Below are 24,111 nucleotides of genomic sequence, written 5' to 3'. Positions count from 1 at the left end.
CACATCCCCTCTCCCCTCCCCTGCAGATACCAATATTCACCTTCTTTCCCTACCACACTCCAACTGTTGGCTCCTTCTTCATTAGTGTTGACGCTTACCACCACTCCTTTGAAGCTCCTGCTGCCTCTGGTATCATGGACTTCATTAACTGTAGGGTGCATAATGCCAGTGCTATCTTTCTGATGCCATGAATTTAGAGAATTAGCATCATTACAACACATCTGAAAGTCAATGCAATTTTGAGTCACCGGAGGAGGTTTGCATTACTATGCCGCTAAGTGCCTTTCCTAACAGAGAGGGAACCAGTAGCTGATAAGGAGAGGAAAAGAAGAGGAGGAGACTGCTTTATGCAGTAATGTGGCAAAAGAGAAATTACCACGGCCTTAGAATTGTATAAACTTGTGGAATACAAATCAAATGAATAATAATAATAAACTTGGGGCCTTGTCTAACTACTCTCATTAACTACTTATGTCCCTCTGTATTGCACATTTTCACCCCTACACACACTACCTGTACCCACAAGTTACACCTGTACAAATACTCCTGCACTCATACTCAATTAAACCTACAGAAAAAGACAGTCCTGGAGTTTTATAGTGTGCAGGGCCACCATTTAGCAGCTATAGAACCCTTGAAAGAAACCAAATCTCTCTCTGTTCGCTTGCCGCAGCTAAAAGAAACCCTGAGCTCTCTTCTTTCAGTGACCAGCAGCCTTTATGATAGGGGCAGGAGAAGCGGGTGGAAGCATTACCTTTCTATCTCCAGATGTGCCAGTTCTCCGTTCATACCATATTGGACTACCTTGCTGACGATACTGAGTATTCCTGTACTGTGCTGACTCAGTGGGAGGTGAGCAGAGGCTGCTCGCTTTCTCAGGATGGGTGATGGATGTTCTGGACGAAGTCACAAGTCCTGTTAGGAGTGCTATATGAAGGCATAGTCCCCGGTAAGATGGCACGGCCCCTGGGGGGATGGAGTCCTGCAGCATTGGTAATAATGCAACCTTTTCTGGGCCCGATGAGGCTCCATTTTCCTCTGCTCCTACCTTTGCTGGCCTGTGGTGTTGGTTTCACTGCTGTTGTGAGCTGTTGGGCCATGGAACCAGTGAAGGGGTAATTTTATAAATGCCTGCCTAAATTAAGCAGCAAATGCACATGCACGTTACGCCAATTTTCATAGCAGACTTGCACGCCTAAGTCCGTTTCGAAATATATCCTACCAAATTTACTCTCACGCTATTATACCTGCTGTCATGCATGCTGGAAATTTTCAGGAAGATTTACATGCATGCTTTTGAAAGCACAGAATTATGCATGGAAGTCCAAACCTCTCCCCAACTCTGCCCCCAGGAGCCTCTCCACGTATTCTGGGTAGATTGACACCCGTAGAGGAGTATGTGCATAAGTTTACCCCCCTATTGGGCGGGAACATTTTTAAGAGGCCATTTCTATGGGTAAAGCACTGTTTAACCTGTGGAAATGCTTTTGAAAATTGCTTTCTGTGTAAGGGCAAGGTCTGCTTTTCGAAGTGAGGGGCCAATACTATACCTTAATGTTCAGGACAGCTGCCCATCAATAATGAAGAAAATAGATTGCAGAGATGGGACAAGGTGTTTCGTTGTTTCCATGCTGTGGTTTCCTTGCTGCAGACTTTTTCCCCATCTTGTCCTATGGAGCCAGGCTGCATAAGTGTTTGAGAGCGTATTTAGATAAGGCAGGGCTGGGACTGAAGTATGGGCAAATGTTTTTGGTTCCCTTGCCCTTAGATTGCACTAATGTCACCTCTGGAACATGCCTGACATCATAACAGCAACTGTGCATATCCAAAAAGGAATAATAAGGCTCATGCATATTTTAATGAGGCAGATAATGTATTCTGCACCCTGAAGAGGGACTTGTGTAAGATCCCTCATTATGAACTCATCATTGGCTTATGAGCCATTTTTCAAACCCAGGCTAGCATGTAAGAGAGGTGTCTGAGGCACCCAAATAGCTTACCTGCTGTTCCCTCCTTTCTAGCCTATAAATGGGTGACTCAGGCTCTAAGTTTACAACCTGTGTCATTCCAACTCTGGATCTGTAAATCTGTATTAGTTGGAGAAATCAGTATTAGAAGTCCCTTAATTCAGTGGGACAAACTCGGGCTCAATTTGTTCTAAGTTACTTTGCCACCCTCGTGATAACTGCAGCCTAATCCTTCTGAAATTTCAGGCCATGTGGGCCAAAGAGTCCCTAAGTGTTCGCCAGCGTGAGGCTCTTGGACAGTGCCTTCCAGAGTTGAAACGGGATTGCCGATCCTGCTGTTTGTGCTCCCTGCGCTCCCCCCCCCAAAATAAAAGTGGAGCGCTGTCAGGGGTTAATGGCGCACTGTACCTGCAGTCGCATTTTGAAGACAACAAAATTAGAGCACGTAATTTATTCTTCTCACACACGAAGGAGCAATTAGTTCTAAACACGGCTTAATCAGTCACTGCGAGATTGATTTCTGTAGTCTTGGACTCGGCTGCTGGCGTGGCGCCAGGCTGGGAGCAATCTGCAAACAAATGAAGTGCGGAGAAGCAAGCCGTTACATAATGCGATGTGTGAGCCCATCTCTCAGCCTTCTCTCATGGGTATGCCAGCACGGGAGGGAAGCACCAGACTCCCCTCAGCTTCTCTCTCTCTCTCCTGCTCTGCCCGGCGTCAGCCGGGGCGACTACACGTGCTCCAGGCAGGCTGGCCTTCTCCTTCCATTCCCAAGGATGGGCCCATAACACGAGGTGCAATTGTTGTCGCCTTTTAGTCCATCCATGGCTGTGCCCTCCCGATGGCCAGGAAATACTCTTATTCAGGAGATCGGCACTCACCTGTGCCAGTATCACCCAGGAAGAGAGAAAGATGAATCCCAGGCAGCCATGTTGAAATGTTCCCTTCTTTGCACACCTTCAGATTTAAGTAAATTCCATTGAGAAAGCCAGCAGAGAAGCTGAATAGACTTGATACCATTATAAGCTGAAGGGTTAGTTAAAGATGCAGCTTACATTGTAAATGATGGCAGATAAAGTCTACCCAGTTGAGATTCCTCTGGTTTGGATAGATGCATACATGGGGTAACTTTCAAAGGCTTGTGCGGCATATTCGGCTGCAAGCAGCCTCTGTGCATGATAAGCAAATTTTCAGAAGGCGGGATACATGTGTATTGTTGCTGCATGGAAAAGTACGCATGTACAAAGAATAGGGATGTGCATTTGTTTCATCTGTTTCGGAGGTACTTGCATACCTGTCCAACTTTATAGTGCACGTGACAAAAATGGATAATATGGGCAAAACTCATTATTAAAAATAAATGCATATATCAGTTGTTTCATGTGTACTATAAAGTTGGTGAAGTACAAGCGTGCCCACCGAACTGGATGCAACGAATGCACATCCCTAACAAAGAGGGCGTTTCAAGGGCATTCCTGGGTGGGGTTTGGAAGGACACGCACATTTACCTGTTCATAAACGGAGTCCTCTCATATGTCATCAAACTTGCCTGCGTCTTATTACTCCTAACCAAGTGGCAGAAATTACATCTGGCTTCTCTTTTGTCTTCAGTTTTTGGCAGGGGGAGGGTGTGGGGCAAATGGTGGAGGGTGTGGGTGAGCCGGTGAATATCTAGGTCCAGCTGGTGGAGGCCTCGGTGAACTGGTGCTTGGAAGTACGCACCCATGTTAAACCATTTCATAAGTGAACTCCGCGCATGTATCAGCCACCTTTGTAAAATACCCGCCCCCGCGCACAAACTGAGGGCTATTACGCGTACACATTACAATTATTTAGCAGGTAAAATATAGGCTTGCATTTTTGTATAATAGGTGGATAAACTATGTTGAGACCTGCATTAAAAAAAAAAAGTTCAAGTATTGAAACTTACATGCGGACTTTTGGGGCGGTGATATGTAGTATTTTGTAAACTGTGGCATAACTTTAGGTGCACCTACTTATGCATGTATGTGCCGAGTTATGCGGGCGATTGGAAATTATCTTCAGAAAGTCCTGAGTGCAACAGGTTTGCTGTACTGTTTATGCAATATTTATTAAAGGTTCTTTCTTCGGGCAGTATAACTCAAAACAGATATTTGGGTCGGTGATCACTTTCTGATGTGTATTTTTTTTTTTTTTTGCCAAAATCTAGGTCCAGTTCCGGCACAGTCACCAGCTCCTATATAATACCAAATCCCCAGGCAGCCTACAGGCACTCTCCCTCCACAAGGCCAAGATGGCTTGAGTTGACTCCCCCTCTCCAAGCTACCTACCCAGAGCCAGTTAGTCAGCTGCTGACTGAGTACAATCTAGATTTAGTCATTAAGGGTGCATTGCCAGTCATAGTTTATCCTCAGAAGTTGTAGGCTCTTATATGAGATAAACCAGAGAGAAGGCCGATTAATAGAATATTTAGTATCACATAAAGTCTAGCAGGAGAAGTTCACATAAATAATCTAGAAGACAGATAAGCCAAAAGCAGGCCTGTGAAAATATAAAAGTCGGGTTGGAAACAGAGCAAAGCTTTAACCCAGTAAGCTATCAGATTAAAATGCTAGCTATCTGGTACACATAATCAATTTACAAAGGTAGGTTCCAAGGGGCTGGAACAGAAAGCTCCACCAGGAACACAGATGATGGCGAACATCTCCCCCAACAGCCTCGGCCAGGCCAGTGCAGGTAGCTGAGCGTTAAAACACTGTCAGGCCGAGCGCACCGTTAGCCCCCTTTTGGACGCGCGTTTTTGACGCGCTATTATTACCTCATACAGTAAGGGGTAATAGTGCGTGGAAAACGCACGTCCAACCCTCCCCCCCCCCCCGTAACTAATAGCGTGTTCCACATGCAAATGCATGTTGATGAGCCTATTAGTTATTCCCGCGCCATACAGAAAGTAAAATGTGTGGCGAAGCCGCACATTTTATTCTCAGAAATTAATTTCAGCCAGCACCGGGAAAGTGTACAGAAAAGCAGAAAAAAACTGCTTTTCTGTACACCCTCCGACTTAATATCATAGCGATATTAAGTCGGAGGCCCCAAAAATTAAAAAAGAAAAGAAAATCTACCTGCGGCCTGCGGGTAGGAAAACGGACACTCAATTTTGCCTGCATCCGTGTTCCGAACCCGTGGCTGTCAGCAGGTTCGACAACCGATGCCGGTAAAATTAAGCGTCTGCTGCCAAACCCGCTGATAGCCGCCGCCTCCTTATTAGCACGGGCCCTCATTTGCATACTGAATCTCGCACCCAGGAGAGTGGCCTGGGCACGCATTGGGAGAGCGGGCGCTCGCCTCGGAGCGCCGGCTCTCCCGCGCAGCTTACTGAATCGGCCTGTGTGTGCTTGATTTCAGCGCACGATTTTAACACTCGGCTTAAAGTATTTCTTAACTCCTGATGCAGTAAGCTAATGCTATGCAAATGGATCGGGAGTTAAAAAAATGTGCCTAAACTTAACTCAGGAAGGCGGGCAGGCATCCTTGACAGGGCATTATTCGGGTAAGTGGTGGCAGGCGCTGCTGCCGCTTAAGCCATATAAATACTGATTTATCCGGCTATCTAGCAGCTGATAGTCAGTACTTATCCGGCTGTTTGGTGCGGTTCTTATCCGCAGTACTTATCCAGCTACGTAGCAGCGACGCGCCAGATAGTCAGATAAGTACTGCCGTATCCAGCTGTCTGGCAGCTGTTATCCACTACCAGATAACCAGTTAAATCTGGCTTAAGTGGCAGCGATGGCTGCCGGCACTTACCCAGAGCATGCCTGACTTTTTTTTCCTTTACAAGACTTTTTTTTTTTCACCCCCTCCCAGTTTTTTTTAGTAGCGCTGAAAACTTAACTCTAGCTCTGAGCCAGGAGTTAACGTTTCCAGCGCAATAGAAGGTGGGCTGGCCAGATACGGTCTCTGCATCGGGGAGCACTGCTTAAATGCCCTCATTTGCGTGGGATTTCCATGCGAGGGCACTAAGCAGTATTTCCCGTTTAGGGACGCACCTTTTCTGCGCACAAAACTCCTTGCTTCATCGGCAGTAAGTTTTGCGCACAGAAAATGTGCACTGAAGTGCGTCCCCCTAAACTCTCGTTGGATGTATGGCACGGACTCTTTAATGTACGCCACACTCTGAAGCATCATCTTCCTCCGTGTCTGAGGAAAGAAGATGGCGCTCTGAAGGGTTTAACACCAGACAGCAAAGCTCAGTCACATTTAGCCTGCGCTTTTCAGGGTGGAAATCCTCAGAAGTATTCCCATGCTGCAAACAGAAATGTGGAATAGATAGGGGCCAACCAGTCTGCCCAGTCTACTTCCATGTACAGAGCCTTAACCCCTGCTGGTCTCTGGCTTTCCCTTCACTTTTTCTGTACTTATCTCGCACTTTCTTGAATTTCGTTATTGTTTTCCCTCATTCACCTCCCATGCATCCACCATCTTTCCTGCGAATAAAGGTCTGAGTCTGTCTCCTTGCAGCCTCATATCATGACCACTTCTTCTAAACCTTCCTTTCTGCCTGGAAAAGATTTGCTTCTTGTACATCATTTGTACCTTTGAGGTCTTTGGATGTCTCTGTCGCATGTCCCTTGTCTCTCAGTGTAGGGTGTGCATTTCTAGGTCCTTAAGTCCAGTGTCATAGGGCAGGGGTGGCCGACTCTGGTCCCTGAAGAGCCACAGACAGGCCTGGGTTTTCAGGATATTCACAATGCATATGCATGGGATACGTTTGCATGCACTGCCTCCATTGTATGCAAATCTGTCTCATGCATGTTCGTGGTGGATGTCCTGAAAAACTAAACCTGGCCTGTTTGTGGCACTCGAGGACGGGAGTTGGCCACCCCTGTCACCGGATTTGTGATGCAGACTTTGCACCACATACCTGCCTACTGGATAATGCCTTTGCTTTCTGCCCCCTCCGCCCCCTGCCACCACACCTCTCTTGCCACAGTGGGAACTTCCTTCTCCCTTTGCTTCACGCAAGCGCACAAAAATCTGTTAGATCCCACTATGCCCCCTCCTTTGAGTTTCACACTAATACCAAGCGGACAGGAGATGAGCTCACATTCCCCCCTAGAATCTGAAAAGCAGCAAACACATTCACACCTATACTCTGTACTCAGCTAAAACTTCTAGCTGAACAAAAAGCTGAGATAAACAGGGTCTTCACAGAAATCACAAGCATTACAAAACATTACAAAAAAAAAAAGAAAGATGGAAATTAACTCCTTCTCTGACTGGAGCCAAGGTAGCTGGTTATGTAACTCCTGTTTTAAGAGATCTCCTCTGGTTGCCCATGGAATTCCAAGTGAAGGTTAAGGCTGTTCTCAGTCATCTTCCAATGTCTTCATAGGGGCTATGCTACTGGACTTATCATCGTTGGGCGATCGCTCAGATCCTCCCAGCAGATTTGTCGATGGTTCCATCTTTGACTTCTGTGAGGTTGACGGGTACCGGGCAGCGAGCATTTGGATGCTCTGCTCCAGGCCTGTGGAATTGCTTTACCATCTGGCATTTGTTTGGAAGGGTTCTATCCGCAGTTTCGGAAAAACCCAAAGGCATCGTTATTCATGCAGGTATTTGGTTATTCAGGGGATTAGGTTTCACTGGTGGAAGGACTTCCAGCGCTTAGGTTTTTCTCAGCTTTGTTATTTTGTGGTTATTTTTGTCTTGTAGTTTTTAATTATGATTGTAATCATGTATTGGTTTCCCTTTTTTTGACTCAAGTTGTCAGTTCTGATGTATTGTATTTACTTTTCATTGTTCCTTGCCTTTGAAGTGTATCAAGAAAGATGAGTTATCAAGTTTTTAGAGGCCAGTATTCAGAAAAGCAGAGAATGGATAACTTATCTGGTTAAAGTTAATGAAATGTTATCAGGGATATTCAGCGGGATAAACGTCCCGCTGAAAACACGCGAATAAAGTTATCCTGGAAACATTTCCTAGATAAATGTCAAACATAACCGCCTAAGTTTGCATATAGACTGTTAGGTTCAAAGTTATGTGGGTGCGTGCACCTGAATAACTTTATCTTAACCGGCTATATTCAAAATGCCAAAAAAAAATTTTTTTAAAGAAAGTTAGTGGGCTTGCACGCCTGATCTCCTACTTCCCCACCCCACAATGTGTTAAACTAATGTCGGACATGGTGCACCATTCCTCCTCCCTCCTGTCCCCCCAAAAGATGAGCTGCCACAGCTCCCCCCATGATTGCTTACAAGAAGCTGGAAGCTGCTGGGAGTAGAATGATTTTACCGTGGACCCGGGCGGTCTTTCGGGGGTGCTAGGTGGGATTGTTGGGGGGGGGGGGAGGAGAAGAGTGAGGTGGGAGGTGCAGTTTGGGGATGCTCATCAGGCTGATAGGCCCCTGCAACTTTGCCGTTAAAGCATTAGAGGGGTTGACTCTTGAATCTTATGAGTAAGAGAAAAGTTATGCATTGCCACCTGACCTGCCACGTTTGTACCTCTGTGGTCAGGAAAGGAGAAGCTAGAGCACAGGCATGGGAAAGGATTATCTTGTTGGCTTTGGATGTGTTTCTTTGCCATCACTGCAGTTCTTTATGCTCTTTATCTTGCTAGGCATAGGAGGGGATTTTTTTTTTGACGGGGAAATAGGTTTTCTGTGTTTCTGTTCATGCTGTTTTCCACCCGCTCCCACCCTCCCTTCCCTAATTATTGTCCGTGGAGCAGGGGCACACAAGTGTTTCAGATGATATTTCAATGAGCCCTAGTGGTCATCGAAGGACGGGCGGGTGTTTTTGGCTTCTTGCCCTTGGTCTCTGCTGATGCTACACCAGGAGCGTCATCTGTACACTTCCCTGCTCCGTGTCAGATGCTGTAGACGTCAACAGCGAGACCATATGTCTGCAAGGGATAGCAAGGCTCATGCATATTGTAGTGAACCCTGGTGATGTTTATGTGCAGGACAGTGGTGGGGCGGTTGGTTTAAAAAGCCAAACGAAGGAGGTTTATTCAGCTTAGCAGAGATACTCTGGGGTGGGGGGGGGGGCTCTTGCGAGCCCTTGTCAAGCAGAGAGGATACAAGTAAATGATTTCATCCATTACAGGGAATACTTTTTTTTTGTGCCAGACATTTATCTAAGTCCCACGTGGGATTGGATCAAGCCCCGTGATTGAGAGACATTAAAAGAAAGGAAAGACTATCAGCTGAGCACGGGCATCCAAAAGGAATGGTTACGATTAGGTAACATGGCGTGGGGAGATGGAAAGCGGGCTAAAGCAAAGGTAAAAGTAGTCTAATAAACCAACGAAACCCACCCCCAGCAATTGTAAAGATTGATCATGGAGTGGGAAAGAGCGCAGAAGGAATTCTCCTGAGAAAGCATCTCTGGTCCGCGTTGCATCTCTGGTCAAAAAAAATGCAGTGCATTTCCTCTTTTATCAGCTTGGCTAAAAGAGGAAGCCAAGGTAGAAAAATACAGATCTGAAAAGTTACATAGCAATAATAATAATAAAGATCTGATCTAGGAAAGGCGGTTTTTGAGGGGATGTTCATGAACTCTGGAATGTAATGCCTTGCATATTTTAGTCTGGTGTCTGATGGCAGCCAGCTTTTTCCTGGTACAGACAATGGCACAATCAGTGGGTGAGGTGATTATGGCTCAGAATTACAATTAATCTTTTTTTTTTTTTTCCTTTTCCTATCCCTGCAGAACTCCATCAGGCACAATCTGTCTCTGCACACCAGATTTATTCGGGTCCAGAACGAGGGAACAGGGAAGAGCTCCTGGTGGATGCTGAACCCCGAAGGAGGGAAAACCGGGAAGACCCCACGCAGGCGGGCAATGTCCATGGATAACAGCAGCAAGTTTCTGAGGATCAAAGGGAAAGCCAGCAAGAAAAAGCAACTGGAAGCGACACAGGAACGAGGGGAGGACAGCCCGTCTTCCCAGCAGACCAAGTGGTCCGAAAGCCCCACTTCCCATGCCAGCGACGAATTTGATGTGTGGGCAGACTTTAGATCGAGAGCCAACCCTTCCACTGGCGCCATGGGTGGGCACCTGTCTCCCATCATGGCCAATAATGAGCCAGATGAACTGGAAGATGACGACGGAACTCCATCCTCTCCCCTGATGTACCCTAGCCCGTCCAGCACAGTCTCGCCCTCATTGAATGCAAGGTGCTCAGTGGAACTTCCAAGGCTGACGGACCTAACTGGCACCATTAACTTAAACGAGGGGCTGACAGACGGTCTCCTTGACGACTTGCAAGACAACTACAATATGAGCCCATCCCAGCAGATTCCCACAGGGAGCTTAAGGCAGAGAAGCTCCAGTTTCACGTTCAGTTCCAAGTGCTCTGCATTAGGGGCTGGCTCCAATACTTACTGCGGTACTATCTACAGTCAGCCAGCTATGAGTATGATGAGGCGTTTGCCTATGCAGACCATACAAGAGAACAAGCAGGCTACCTTTTCGCCTGTCCTCTCCTACAGGAATTCTTCTCTCCAGGATCTGCTCTCCTCCATCTCCTATGCACACAAGGAGAGCATGGTGCCAGCAGACCCATCAATGCCTCCGGCCAATACTGTTGTGCCACCGCGCTGTCACAGACAGAATGCAATCATGTGTGGCAACGGAGACCTGGGTTTGTCATCTTTCCCTGCTCATTCAGTGAATTTAATGAAGAGCCACTCTTTGTATCACCCTTCGCCAGCCGGTCATCACCCTAATGTCAACACTAGTGCCTTACCTAGCCCTATCAGCCTTATGAGCTTGCCTAATGACACGTGTAGTATGGCTGCCATTCCACATCATGGGCATCATCATCCATATTTTAATAACCAAGGGGCACACATGAGCTTGCTAGAGTCACTACAGGGTCCCTACCAAGTGGGATACCACCCTACTGTTTTGGGTCAAGACAAGTTTCCAGCTGATCTTGACCTGGACATGTTCAGTGGCAGCTTGGAGTGTGATGTGGAGTCCATTATTCTCAATGACTTTATGGACAACGATGAGATGGACTTTAACTTTGATTCTGCTCTTCCGCCACAAAATGGTCTAAATATGACCACGTTGCCTACTGCCTCACAGCCTACCAATCAGAGCTGGGTACCTGGCTGACACACACCAGGAAATGTGAAACGGAAACAACACAAGAATGCTTTTTTTTTCTGCCTTTATTTGTTAAGACAGGCTACAGCCATCTGTTTTAAACTTGAGAGTAACATTAAACACGTACAGATGCATATACTCACACACACACACACACACAGAGAACACATACACACACACACACACTCACACAATCATAGGCTGAGAAAACATTTCTACGTGCATAGCAAGTCCATTGTTCATTCCAGATGTGTCGTACAGTAAGTCAGATGTGTCTTAGCTGTGTGTGCTACAGACAGAACCTAGCTTTGAAGTCTGCTGCACAGCCCCCACTGTGATACCGTTTCCCCTCAACAGGCACTATAGAAATACAAAAGTGGACATCTTTTCATGAAAGGCTATAATCACATTGAGATCAATAAGGCAAACCCTACTGTTTGGTTCAGACTAAACATGAACAATTTACTTCAGGAATAATACAAAACAGACAGATTAAACCTTTGCTTGTATATTCTGGAGAGGCAGAAATCCCTGTAAAAGTGAACAGCCATTTATCTCTCCCCCAGTCACTTATCAGGGACAACTCTGGCTGTTATATATTAGTATCAAACATTGCTGTAAGCTGAGCACCCACAAAGTTGCACATTGCAGTCTACGGTGGCATAATTAGCTTTTAAAGGCACCATTGGTCACTGGAAGAGTATCCATGTGATTACTTCCTGATTAAAAATGGTTAGTCAAAAAAAAACTCAGTTTTTATGGTTTTCAATAGCCACCTGGCCAGGGGATTTTGGTTAATCCATCCCTCCCATTGTCGTCAGTTCTGATTTCTCCTTTATCTGGGCGACTGAAGCCTAGCATCCTTTTCAATATCTGCTAATCACCACCTGCTGGCAATGCGTCCCGAATGTTCTGAATGGCCTTTTTCTCTTGACTTTTAGGAAGCAGCCGTGGCAAGCGAGTGCTAAGCAGACCACGAGAACATGGAATCCATGTGACTAAGCCCCCCACTAAAAACCCACAAACTCCTCAAACTATTGAAACTGCGACCGTTCCTGCCATATTTAAACACCCTGCATATTTTGCCCCATTACATGCTGGCACCAGGTTAACTCTGGCATTGCTTTGGTTTCTAGTGCAGCCTTCTTTGGAAACCCTTAAGTCTTGCACTAAACAGCAAACGTAGTGGGGAAAGCTGCGACCTTACATTTCCGCCTAGGATCCAGGACACGTGTTATCAGCTGCAGTCATACACAGTGCTATTTTTTAGGTGGGGGTGGGGGAGATTTTATTTCTCATCTGTTTTCGTTCCCTGGGTGTTTCTTACTCAGTCGATCTTTATAGTTCTCTGACATTTCTTCTTTAAGTTGAAAACTGGCATTTCGGCGGCTAATGGTAGGATGTTGGTGCAATCTCTTGTTGATGCCGTGAGAAGCACCAAAGGGGCTGGTCCAGAACAACCAATTCAACCAGTTCGTCTGCAGTCAGAGCACTGCACATGATCTTTAAATACTGTGTACGCCCTCCCCCTCCCCCCCCCCCCCACACCAGCTAAATGGTGTTGCTGCAGCCGCTAACATATAACCCCTTCTCTCGCTGCCATTTGTTTGCAGAGCAGAAGACTCAAACAAGATCACTACCCAAAGTCTTAATGATACCTTTAATCCAAAATAAAAATTAAAAAAAAAAAATGTTGAAGGTGAAGCTGTTCCCTGAAGCCTGCTTTTAGACGTCTTGGAGAAAGGGCCATTCAGAACAAACCCATCCAAAGCATAGATGGGATGGATGTGAACTTCTAAATGGAAGGGCATCGGCCGAAGCAAGGATTGCAGTGGAGGCCAAACACTGTGTCTGCGCACTGCTGCCACCCCCTGTGCAGTTCTTTGAGTAAACCAGGAATGGGAGAAATCCTTGGCTGGTGTGCTGGGTCCTCCAAAGCTTGCCTACAGGTGCACGATCTCTCTCAATCAGGGTGCAGTTTGTTAGTAACTCATGGCCTTAATGGAACTCCGAGATCCAGAGAAAAAAATCATTTTGTCCCATTAAGTGGATCTTCCACGATTGCATTTGAATGCACAGTTAATTAGACATGTAATTGATGGCCAGCAGTTTACTGTCACCCCTGCCTCTTTCTCTCTCTTTTTTTTTGGTTAATTCTTCTGATGTTTTGTGCTTGGAATTTAGTATCCAAGGTTTCCATGGGTGCTATTCACTGCAAGAAATGTGGGGTGAAAAGATGCAGGCTTCTGGGGAAGGATTCCTCTGCCCCTCTATCCAGAAATCAAAAAGCATGTTTTCTAGTGCTGTGGGTTCCAAAGGCGAGACGCTCAGAGAAAGCTTATAAAGCGCACCTCTGTGTTAAAAGGCTAGAGGTGAGTGGGGAGTAGAAGGCATAGGGACAGTTCATTGAGTCTGCTTTTGTGCTAGAAATGGGAATGCAGTAACGCAGGGAAAAGGAGCCAAGTAGGAGTGAACATTCCAGACCTTTTGCAAAGGGTTTTGCCATAGACCTAGAGCTCTTATTATTGTTATTTCAGTGTATGTAGGACACCCTACAGGAGTAATATCAGCGGAAGAGAATGGGAAAACGTCTTCTTGGAAACAAAGCCCTCAGTGATTGCATCCTTCATCCAGCAGAGAAAACTGAAGTTCTGCCGCTCGCACTGCGGCTTTCCCCAGGTGCTGAGCTAGGGCGGACGATCAACCTATTGCAGCTCCTTTTGAAGAGTTATCCCTGCGGGACCCGCCACAGCTTTCCCGGGGCCTGCCTGAAAGCTTCTGTGAATTCCGTAGCTATGGGGATGCAGTTTTAGCTGGTGGTTAGGACTCCAATGATTAAATCACTGATCTGATGTGGCTCGTGGCTTTTCCCTTACTGATGGACCACAGTCAAGCAAGAGCCAGGATCTGTACTCGAGGCTTGGGCCCAGATCTCCTGCCTCTATTTAGTGCCAGAAGTGAATGCGCACTTAGTCACTGCATGGAACTGAGCCATGTATAAGATGAGGCTATCACTAGTAACATGTGGTTGATGTTTAACACTCTGCTCCTCATCTTGGCATTTTTAGATAATGGTGATGAACTAAGGATCAGCCATAGAGATATGCCCACAATCACTTAGTGATAGTCACAAGCACCATTAAAGTTAGTTCAATATGACAGACCATCCCAATATGTAGGGTTGGATTTTAGTTAGTGTCCCTTGATTTGAAGTAGAAATACGCCATCTGCATTAGTTTTTAGAGGAAGGAGGCAGGATGCTTATACGATACCTATACCCATTTTTACAATCAAAATCAGGAAGGCTACGAGACACGGCATGGGAGAGGGATGGCCATCACCTGAGCTAAAGCAGAATACCTGAGTTTATCTCCTCTCGGACAGGGCACAGTATGGGCAGGTGCATAGCAGCAATGATGTTTTCCATCTCCTGGAGAATGATTGATGACTTCACCTTGCATGGTTTCAGGGTAGTGATGAAGGGCTTCGTTTGTAGATGTGAATTATTTTCCAGCTCTACCAGTTGATGTAGTTAGAAGGAAAGATGGAGGGTAGATTACAATCTCTCCCTTCTCCCATGAATGATTATTTCATCTGTAATGGGATTTTTATCTGTAAAGTTATGAGGTAGCAGCTTATACACATGCATTTAAATTGAAGTTCATACCAACAACCCAATCTGTGAAATGCCAGATTCATGAGCAGGATTCACACCATGTCACTGCCCATTCGCACCACAGTCCGTCCGTGTCACCCAAACGTGGCCAGCTGTGAAGGGGAGCAGGGCAAGCAATAACAGGGTCTGATCCCTACGCGCACTGAGCTCAAGAGCCCGGGCCAGCCGTGGCGCAGAGTGAGCAGAAGCCCCTGTTCTCAGGTGGGCCTGCTTTAATACCCCCACATATGAGCCCTTGAAGTAAAATTGGACTGCACTCGTTGGACATTTTTACATCTTGTTTATATTTATCAAGGATAACATGAGATGTTGCATGACCATCTAGTAGGACGCATTAGCAGGCCTTCAAAACGTGAAAATCTGCGATACCTCTGACATCATAGTAATCTGCAGCATGCCTTTAAAACCATTTGATGCAGGCACACATTAGCTGTAGTCTATAAATCACACTACAACAGGTTCAATAATTATGTTTACATTGATCATGTACAGAGTTTAATATATATACATATATATATAATCTTTTAATAGATTTTTATTGGTTAATAATTTTAGTTAATTTTATACATCAGATTTTGTTTTTAGCATATTTAAGTGAAGAGATAAACTACACAACAACACACTCATAACACAAGTAACCCTTTACCCAGGGAAGGCTAAGGACTGTTAATAATGGGTGATATATGAAGCCCTCCAGCCTAACACCCTCTTCCAGGAAAGGCCAGAGTGGACTTGCACTGGATGGGAACAGGCTAGTGATGTAATGCCTTGCGAATTCATACAAGAATAGCCAATGCTGTCAGCAGTGAAGAGGTGCAGCTCCCAGCTGAAAAAAAAGGAAGTCAGAGGGGTACGCTTGCATGCACCCGCCTATCCACACCAATATCTTCCACCCCAGTCCTGGAAATACTCCTGATCAGTCTGCTTTACAGGATGGCCACCCATGAAGGTGTGTGAGATAGATTTGCAAACACCGAGTCTCTGATATATGCAGATCTATCTCCTGCACGCTCGACACGGATATCTCGAAAACCAGGCCAGTGTGCCTCCAGGATAGGGTCAGGAGCCACTGGTCTAGGCACCTACATACTGATCACTTTTCCTGCCACTGAAGTGATGTAACAGCATGATTCTGAATGCGTTGTACATGGATAAAAAGCATTTTACCCATGCTAATCGGCTGCCTGAATACTGTGCTCCCCCAGTGCAGGTGGAAGCCCACGCACTGTTCCACAGTTTGCGTAGTTTTAGCTTCTTTTGGAGGAGATGTTCCCAGATCGTGCTTAGAGCGGGGGAAGGAAACGTACACTTGTAGATGGCGCGTTGAAGTCTTTGCACATAAAAACCTGCAGAAAATGCCGATGCAAGCGACTGCTCAGGCTTTCTACCTGCAGCAAGTTCCAAAGTCCACACCTACTTTCGCTTTGCAAAATTGGAGCAAAGCCCGCAGGGAAAATATATGTGTGGGTTTCTGTCCCAGTGCGGACAGCTTGAAAACTGCTCCCCTTCATTGGAAAAGCCACTTGCTTACAGGGATGGGACAAGTCCCAAGGCTGAAGACTCGAGCTAGGAGAAGCTCCTTTTTTCTGGATGTCTTGCCTCGCCCTGTAAATCCATTTCACAGGATGTCATGGCACAGCCCCAAGCCAAGCATGCAAAGATCCCCATCTTTTAAAGAGCATCCTGGTCAATGAAAATTACAGCACATTGGGCTTTTCCCAGCTGTGACCACAGACTAAATTCCTGCCCTGTGAAACAAGTTCCAATGTACTCTTAGCACTTTTCTTATGAAGGTAGCAGCTGCTCTAGCATGGCCTTAGTCCTTCTCCCTTCCACTTCCATCCCTCTCTTCCTCCCGTGGCTGACAGAAGCAGGAAGTCTTTCGCAAGTAGTGTCTGTGTCTGCAGATGGGTGGGATTCAGATTTGAGAAGTCTGTCAACTATTGCATTCAGCCCACCAACTGTGAGTCTCATCAAGCTACCCATATTCCATGTGCCTGTCCCAGAGACTCACAAAATTGCCCCATCTCCAGCACACGTGGCACCCACACACTCAGAAATATGTCCTGCACTAAGAACACCTGCTCTACAAGGTCATATATACTATGCCCTGCATAGTGTATAGCTATATGCGACTTAAAAATGTCACATTCAACATATCCATCCATTAAACAAATGTCTCACACTTAGTATACCTGTTCTTTAAAATGTTCCATGTTCAGCATATCTGCTCCAAAACCTAATGATAAAACAAAGGCCTATATATACGACCAAGAGGAAAGAAAATATCTCTCTTTAGTTACTTTCCAGTTTGGTAAAGTTGATTGGAGTCATTATTGCATCAGTCTCACGTTTGTTACTTCAAGGTCTGATGCCTTCTCACTAAATCAGGTCTGTGGCACTTTTGTAGTTGTGTAGATGTTTACTCGTTTTGTTTTTGTTACTTGGTGGTAAGGTTTATTTCTGAAGGGTGAGTGAGGGAGGACGGGGGGAGCCTGCATAAGACCAGCTCCATCTTAACATGCCCAGTAAGGACCCAAGTTAATTTAAAAGCATGAAAGTTGTGCTAGAGCACCATTTGGTGTTGCAGTTTGATTTTGGAAGGAAACCACCTTTCCACTCAGTTCAGGCCTCTAGGGTGATGTAGTAGCATAATCACTATCACGAGAGGAAATGGTGGCGATTGTGTGATGTCGAGACAGTATGGCACTGTATAATCGTGGAATATCACTAGCGATGACTTCTCCGTCGGCTTGTGTCGCTAAGATACGGCTGAAGCAAAATTTGGGAGGGCGGAAGTGTTCAGGTCCCCTTTCTTTGGATGAAGGCATTAGACAGGCCAGAGGTCTGTGGCATGCCATCCCTAACAGAGAAGCACTCGATTAAAAACTTAGCTGACTTAATTCCACCCTGTAACAGTCTTCTGGCATGCCATCGTGGGTTTGTGTGACCATGGGCTTGCCTTGTGTAGACTTGAGTCTGCGGTTTTTCTGCCCTGTGAAGGTTATTCTGAGTAAGTTGGTCTGAGGGAATGAGGCCCCCTCAGTAATCTCTAGGAATATTGCATGATTATTTCGGAGGACAGTATTAGTGTGGGGGGGTTAAAAGAGTGAAGTGCCTCTGTAAAACCTTGAGAAACAGGGAATGAGCCACTGGCAAAGTTCTTCAGAAAGTTTTTATCTGGATAATGAGTCCCCTATAGTCCCCTATAGTCATAACCTAACTGGTAGATCTATGGACTCTGAGCTCCTACCCTGATGCTATGGGCAGCTCATGTTCTATTGCTGAGTGTTACCCACTCACTACCATTGCCACCCACTAAGAATGAGATGTTGCAGGTCATTCATAGCACATATTGTCACCACCAATTACCCTGCTAAAAAGTTATATTTGTGCCTGAAATGAACCAAGAATATGTGCATGGGGAAAGGCCTCACCTTCTCCCACAGGTTATTCCTTTCTGCCACCATCCTATCATCTTGGGAATGGAGTCCCTGGTTGATATGTGATGTCTCCACCAACCATCTCTCCGAGACTGCATTGCATTATGGTGCTCACCAGTCGCTGCTTCTGGCTCCTAAGAGAAACCTTTGGAGAGAGGTTGGTGCATTGCCCGGATGCTTCCATTTCCTTGATGAGCCCCAGCTTCCTTAAATTGTATGAATTTTTTTTTTTTTTGCAGATAAAAGTATGGTTCCTTATGGCTTACAGGCTCTCCAAAATGTACAAAGAGAGGTTAGATAGGACCTAGAGACAACTAATGCCTGGGCTCCTACCAGGGAGGGTGAGTGTGATCCAGGCAATACACGTAACCCCCATCTCACACAGGTCAGGTTAGTCCAGCTCTGTTTATTGCAAACCACTAAAGTCCTGCTTTTACCAAGAGAACTTGCAAATGAGCTGAAGCCCATGGTCACAATAACCAGATGACAGGTGAGATTACCTTAGCATCATGTTAACCCCAATATATTCACTTTTTCCTGATCAATACATATTTCAAAGGCAATGCCAATCTTTTGTGTTGACCACATTCACTCTGATGTTGGACTGAATTGAGTCATAGCACATTTTGGGAGGAAGAGTATATTTTAAAAAAAATCTGGGTTTTATGCATTTAGGAAGGGTGTTCTTCAGGCTACCCAACACAGTAAGTGTTCCCAATGCCAGAAATATTACTAGAATCAGATGAAACTGCATTTATAGATAAGTAATGAAAATTTGTCAAGAATCATAGGGAAAATACACACCAATTTTGCAGGCTGATTCCAGCAGAGAGAGCAGGGTGAGGTGGAACCAGGGATATGCAGGCAAATGAGGCCAGTCAGCAGTCATGCAGCCCTGACCCACCGTGCTTATATCTCAGGCTTCTGCAGCACAGATTTCTATCAGTTGCTAGAAGGATAGCTGAATTATTATTTTTTTTGGGGGGGGGGGGGGAGCTATTTTTATTTGGAAGAAAAAAGTTCTTTGAAAGTAGAAAAGTTTGAAAAACTACCCTGACTCTGCTGGGTTACGGAGAATATGTCCTGAGGAGAACTCCACAGATTTTGGGTTTCCTTTTACGAACCGCTGTAGGACTAGGCTGTTCTGTATAGTCCTGTATATGACTGAAAGCTTGTTTTGGCTTAAGTAAGGAGCCCTTCCCCTCCAGGTCCCTGTCACCCTCACAAGATGTAAGGAAGGATCCGTGACACAGTACAGTCCCTCTCTTTCCATAAACCGCACATTAAAAGACATCGGTGAGGCAAAAGCAAGAACTTAATGTCCTGTGCTTTTGCTATGTTCTACGTCCACCTTGGAAATAATTCATTGAGAACATTTTTTTTAGGAGCACAATGAAAAGTGGTTCTCATCGCCCTGGTAATGGAGAGGTCTGGGGCCCTATAACAGCTTTCTTCAGTGATGTGTTGAGAGAAAGTAAGAAACCAGAACCATTCTCTCTTCCAGCTCTAGCCCTGGGCATCCAGGCAAACGAGCGCAATACAAACTCCTGCCTGCAATAGCATTGCCACCTGACTCTGTTTCATGAGGAACAGGCAGCTGATTCAGTCCTGGTTTTACCCCCACTGCACGCACGGATTTGTAGCTCTGATTTTCTTAAGGAAATCAGTGGGGCAGTCAAAAACAAGTCCATGAAAGCAACAGGATAAAACCTAGGCATGTGCATTCATTTTGAACTGACATGGAAGATGCAACAAAAAAGGGCAAACAAAATGATAATATGACAACAACATTCATTTTATTTTTGTTTCATTTTACATTTTTGTGTGCACAATTAGAACATTGCACAAAAAAAATGATTTTTATATATACTGTTTGTAAATTGTGTACACAAAAACAGAAACCCAAATCTAAAAAAACATCCCGCAATCCTGCAAACCAAAAATAATCGGTGTGCACAATCGTGAGTGAAACCAGGGCTGACACTGCCTATTCCTTATGACATGGATCTGGCAATCCTAGCACAGGGGTGGTCTTGAGGAGCTCCTAACCAGTCGGGATGTCCTAATAAATGTGCATGAGAGATATGCATGCACATTGCCTTAATTGTATGAAAATCTGTCATGCATATTCATTGAGTGGCCTGAAAACCTGACCCGTTAAGGGTTCCGAGGACCCAGAGTTGTCCACCCCTGTTCTAGCAATCCACCCAACAACATTTCCAAAGGCCATGGAGAAAAAGGTATCTAGTATACAAGAGATGACAACCGTTCTGTCTCAGGACAGGGTAAACCCAATGTTTGGACTCTTGTGTGTCTCCTGCATATTTACAGACCAAAGGGAGCATCAGCCAGTAAGTCGGAAAGTACAACTCTGATATATCTGACATGAGTCAGCGTGGGTCCTTGATGGCCTCACTGGCAAATCTGACATTAACTATCAGATAACATTTGGAAAACAGAAAAGTTTAGTCGAGTGCACAGGTGTGCCACAAATGAGATCTGAGCAGGAGAGCACTACTCGATGGTGCCAGGGAAAGGAGCACTCTCTTACACACGGGCCATGCTGGATGGCGCCCATGCAAAGCTGCTTGGCGAATCCTCTAATAACTCCCCAATGTGCAGCAAAGATTATAAGTTAAAGTGATGGAAAGTAACTGTCCCGAGGCTCTATTTATAATGTACAGCCTGGAGGGGAGGGGCCCATCCCTTTCCACCATACATCTAATCATAGGCAAAACGTCAACTTCTTGACTTCTTGATTGTGCTGTTCTAGTTTGTGTATGTGGCATTGTAAAGAATTGTCTATACTGCATTGTACAGCATATTTTCATGAATAAAATTGTTTTAAATATTTCCCAGAAGGGTTCTGCGGTTTTTCTTCAGCAGGAGTGGGAGTAATGAATGGGAGGAAACTAACCACATACGGTGCAATTCCGGGTCCCCAAATGCACCCGTGCAGCCAGGTCTGGGTGAAAACTCTGGCTATGATTGGCTTCAAAAGGCGGTCATACGCAAATATTCTGAGATGAGCATTACATTGATTCAGCAAAATGAACTGTTATTTATTCAAATTCTTTAAAAAAAAAATAAACTTTGAAAAATGTTTCTAAAAATACTTTATTTGGTATATCGTACATAATCTGAGCAAATTCACATCAGGCACAGTTCAGTGTGATTAGCAGGGAAATCTAATCATTTACCCCAGTGAATATACAAAGGCTCAACTTAAAGTCCAATCAAAAATTGTGTCCAACAAATGACACTAATAAAAAGCATTCAGTTCAACAAGTGGTTAATGGTTCAGCAAACTTCTGTATCAAGTATGAAACCTCCCCAACCCTCCCCCATGGAAAAGCACTTTTTGAAAATTGCCTTCCTTGCATATAGGTAAACTACGTGCATAACTTTACCCGGACTGACTGGAAGCGTTCCTGGGGGGGAGGGGCTTGCACTTACATGCACACTTTCGAATTTTCAAAAGTGAGCATATTGTTTTCCTCGGGAAAACTAGGCACACAAATTAGCAGATGTAAAACGTGAGTGGGTCATTTTTCTAGGATACATTTTCAGAGTGATAGTATGCACACACTTTCACTTTGCAAACTGGGGCAAAGTCCATAGGGGGGAAAAAAATTACCCACGGATTTTGCACTGATGGGAGCAGTTAGATTACCCCTTATATGCATGTATGGAAAATGGTCCCAAACTTGCCTGGGCACGAGCCGTGTTTTGCCTACCGAGTTGTCTCAAAGGAAAAGTGAAAGACTTCAAAGCAGAACTTCACAGTCCTTTAATCCCAAAATGTATACGGGATCAGCATGGGAGTGCTGCATCTCACCCTCAAAATAAAGGCACAAACAACTGCTGGATTTACCTCTTCTTGTGAATGATCACCACATTTACAGTTGAAAAAAATGGAGATGCCAGATAATAGCATAAATAAAATGTATTTATTTATTCTGTTCGATATTCCCCTTTTTCCTAGCACATGGTGGATTAAAAACGACATTAATGAGATCACATGGGACTGAGAGCTACTCCAGTGGTGACAAGAGTGATTTTCAAAACAGCCAGAGCATGGAGCTTCTGCAACCAACTATTGGTATTTTCATCCCTTCAGTTGGTGCCGTGCCCGCAAAATAATAATAATAATAATAATAATAACAAATACAGGTGCGCTATTTTCCTCCTCCCTCTTTTTAATGCAGCTGACAGTGGTGAGGGTATTTTTCAGAGAGGCCAATATACCTGCATAAACGGCTTAAGAACAATACTTTGAAATATTTGGCCTAGTGCACAGCAGTGGATGAAAAAGCCATTAGAATGTTAGGTATTATAGGGAAGGAATGGAAACTGAAGCAGACAATGTCATAACGCCTCTACATCAATCCAGAGTACCTTGAGTATTCTGTGAAATTCTGATGGCCCCATCTTAAAAATGTATAGCAGAACTAGAAAAGGTACAGAGAAGGGCAACCAAAATGATGAAGTGTTTGGAACAGCTCCCATATGTGGAAAGGCTAAACAGGTTAGGGCTCTTCAGCATGGAGATGGGGTGGAACAGATAAACAGGGAACATTTATTCATCTTTTTAAGTAGTACATGAAGTTAATAAGTAGCACATTTAAAACAAATCACAGAAAGTATTTTTTTTTCACTCCAGTGTTGCTGGAGGATGTGGTAAAAGCTGTTAGTGTAGCTGGATTTAAAAAGGGTTTAGACAAGTTCCTGGAGGAAAAGTCCATAAACTGTTAATAGCCATGTAGACTTGGGAAAGCCACTGCTTATTAAGGATTTGTGTTCCTTTCTTCGTTTTGGTGGGTATGCGAGTACCTCACCAACTTTCTAGTAGACATGCATGAATGGCTAGCTTGCATGTATTTTTAATAATGAGTTAGGCACATACTATCCGTTTATTTCTGTGTACTGTAAAGTCTTCCAGGTACGCGTGTACCACCGAAACAGAAGAAACAAATGCACATCCCTGCTTTTCCCTGTTTACAAGTAAAAAGGATTGGATCTGTTCTCTAGGAATCCTACCGGGTACTTGTGACCTGGATTGGCCATTGTTGGAGACAGGATGTTGGATTTGATGGACCTTTGGGCTGACCCAGTTGGAGACAGGATGTTGGATTTGATGGACCTTTGGGCTGACCCAGTATGGCATTTCTTTTGTTTCTCATAATTGTCTAGACCTCTCATCCATGTCTTCTGCATTATTACCCTGGAAATCACGATTAAGTCACCATGACCCGTTTGGTTTTTGGAAGCTCTGGCAGATGTTTTGTTTTTCTGGTCCTTCTGCAATTCCAAAACTGTCTTCGGGACTAAGACGCACAAAAGGGAACTTTGTGTGCATGTGCACAGCCAGATCTACTAACAGTCAAAGCTAATACAGAATTTCCTGCTAAGCATGTATTATTCTGAGATGTTTCTGATAAGGTCTCAGCAAACGCCCTTCTTCCTCATCAATTGATCTGTGGCACAGGGTAGGGACCCCTTTTGGCGATATTTATTTATTTATTTGAAATTTTATTAAACGCCTGTAAATCATGTTAACCAAGCAAGGATACAGAAAAACCATAATGGAATTAAAATCAATAAATGAAACAAACGGGGATATATTAAACATAACTAAAATCAAATAAAATTTACAATATACATAATCTAAAATACAATTACAATTAAAATAAAAAAAAAACACTGAAAAAAATCAATCTTAAAAATAGCAGACAATAACAATAACAGACAACAACGGCAGATGAAGTTGCTATAGAATGATGCTAAACGCCTGTGTAAAAAGCAAAGCTTTGACTACCTTTCTAAACGTTGCAAAATTAGCTTCGGCATGAATCTGAAAAGGTAACAGAGCTTGGAACTCAAGGAAGAATCTCTGGTTGACTCAAGACGAATTCATTAGAACGAGA

The 24,111-nt window shown here is 44.7% G+C and overlaps 1 protein-coding gene across 2 annotated transcripts in view; it reads left to right on the top strand.

The window, feature by feature from the left end:
- Positions 1-21,039, top strand: part of FOXO6 (forkhead box O6) — a 143,309-nt gene extending 122,270 nt beyond the window's left edge. For both annotated transcript variants that reach the window (XM_029571012.1, XM_029571013.1), the window contains exon 2: positions 9,662-21,039. In XM_029571012.1, the coding sequence (XP_029426872.1) occupies positions 9,662-11,074 (1,413 nt within the window). In that variant the 3' untranslated portion in view covers positions 11,075-21,039. The remainder of the gene's footprint in view (positions 1-9,661) is intronic.
- The last annotated feature ends 3,072 nt before the right edge of the window (positions 21,040-24,111 follow it).

The sequence above is a fragment of the Rhinatrema bivittatum genome, chromosome 11 (genome assembly GCF_901001135.1).
Source record: "Rhinatrema bivittatum chromosome 11, aRhiBiv1.1, whole genome shotgun sequence".
Lineage (NCBI taxonomy): Eukaryota > Metazoa > Chordata > Amphibia > Gymnophiona > Rhinatrematidae > Rhinatrema > Rhinatrema bivittatum.
This window is presented reverse-complemented; position numbering and strand designations above follow the sequence as displayed.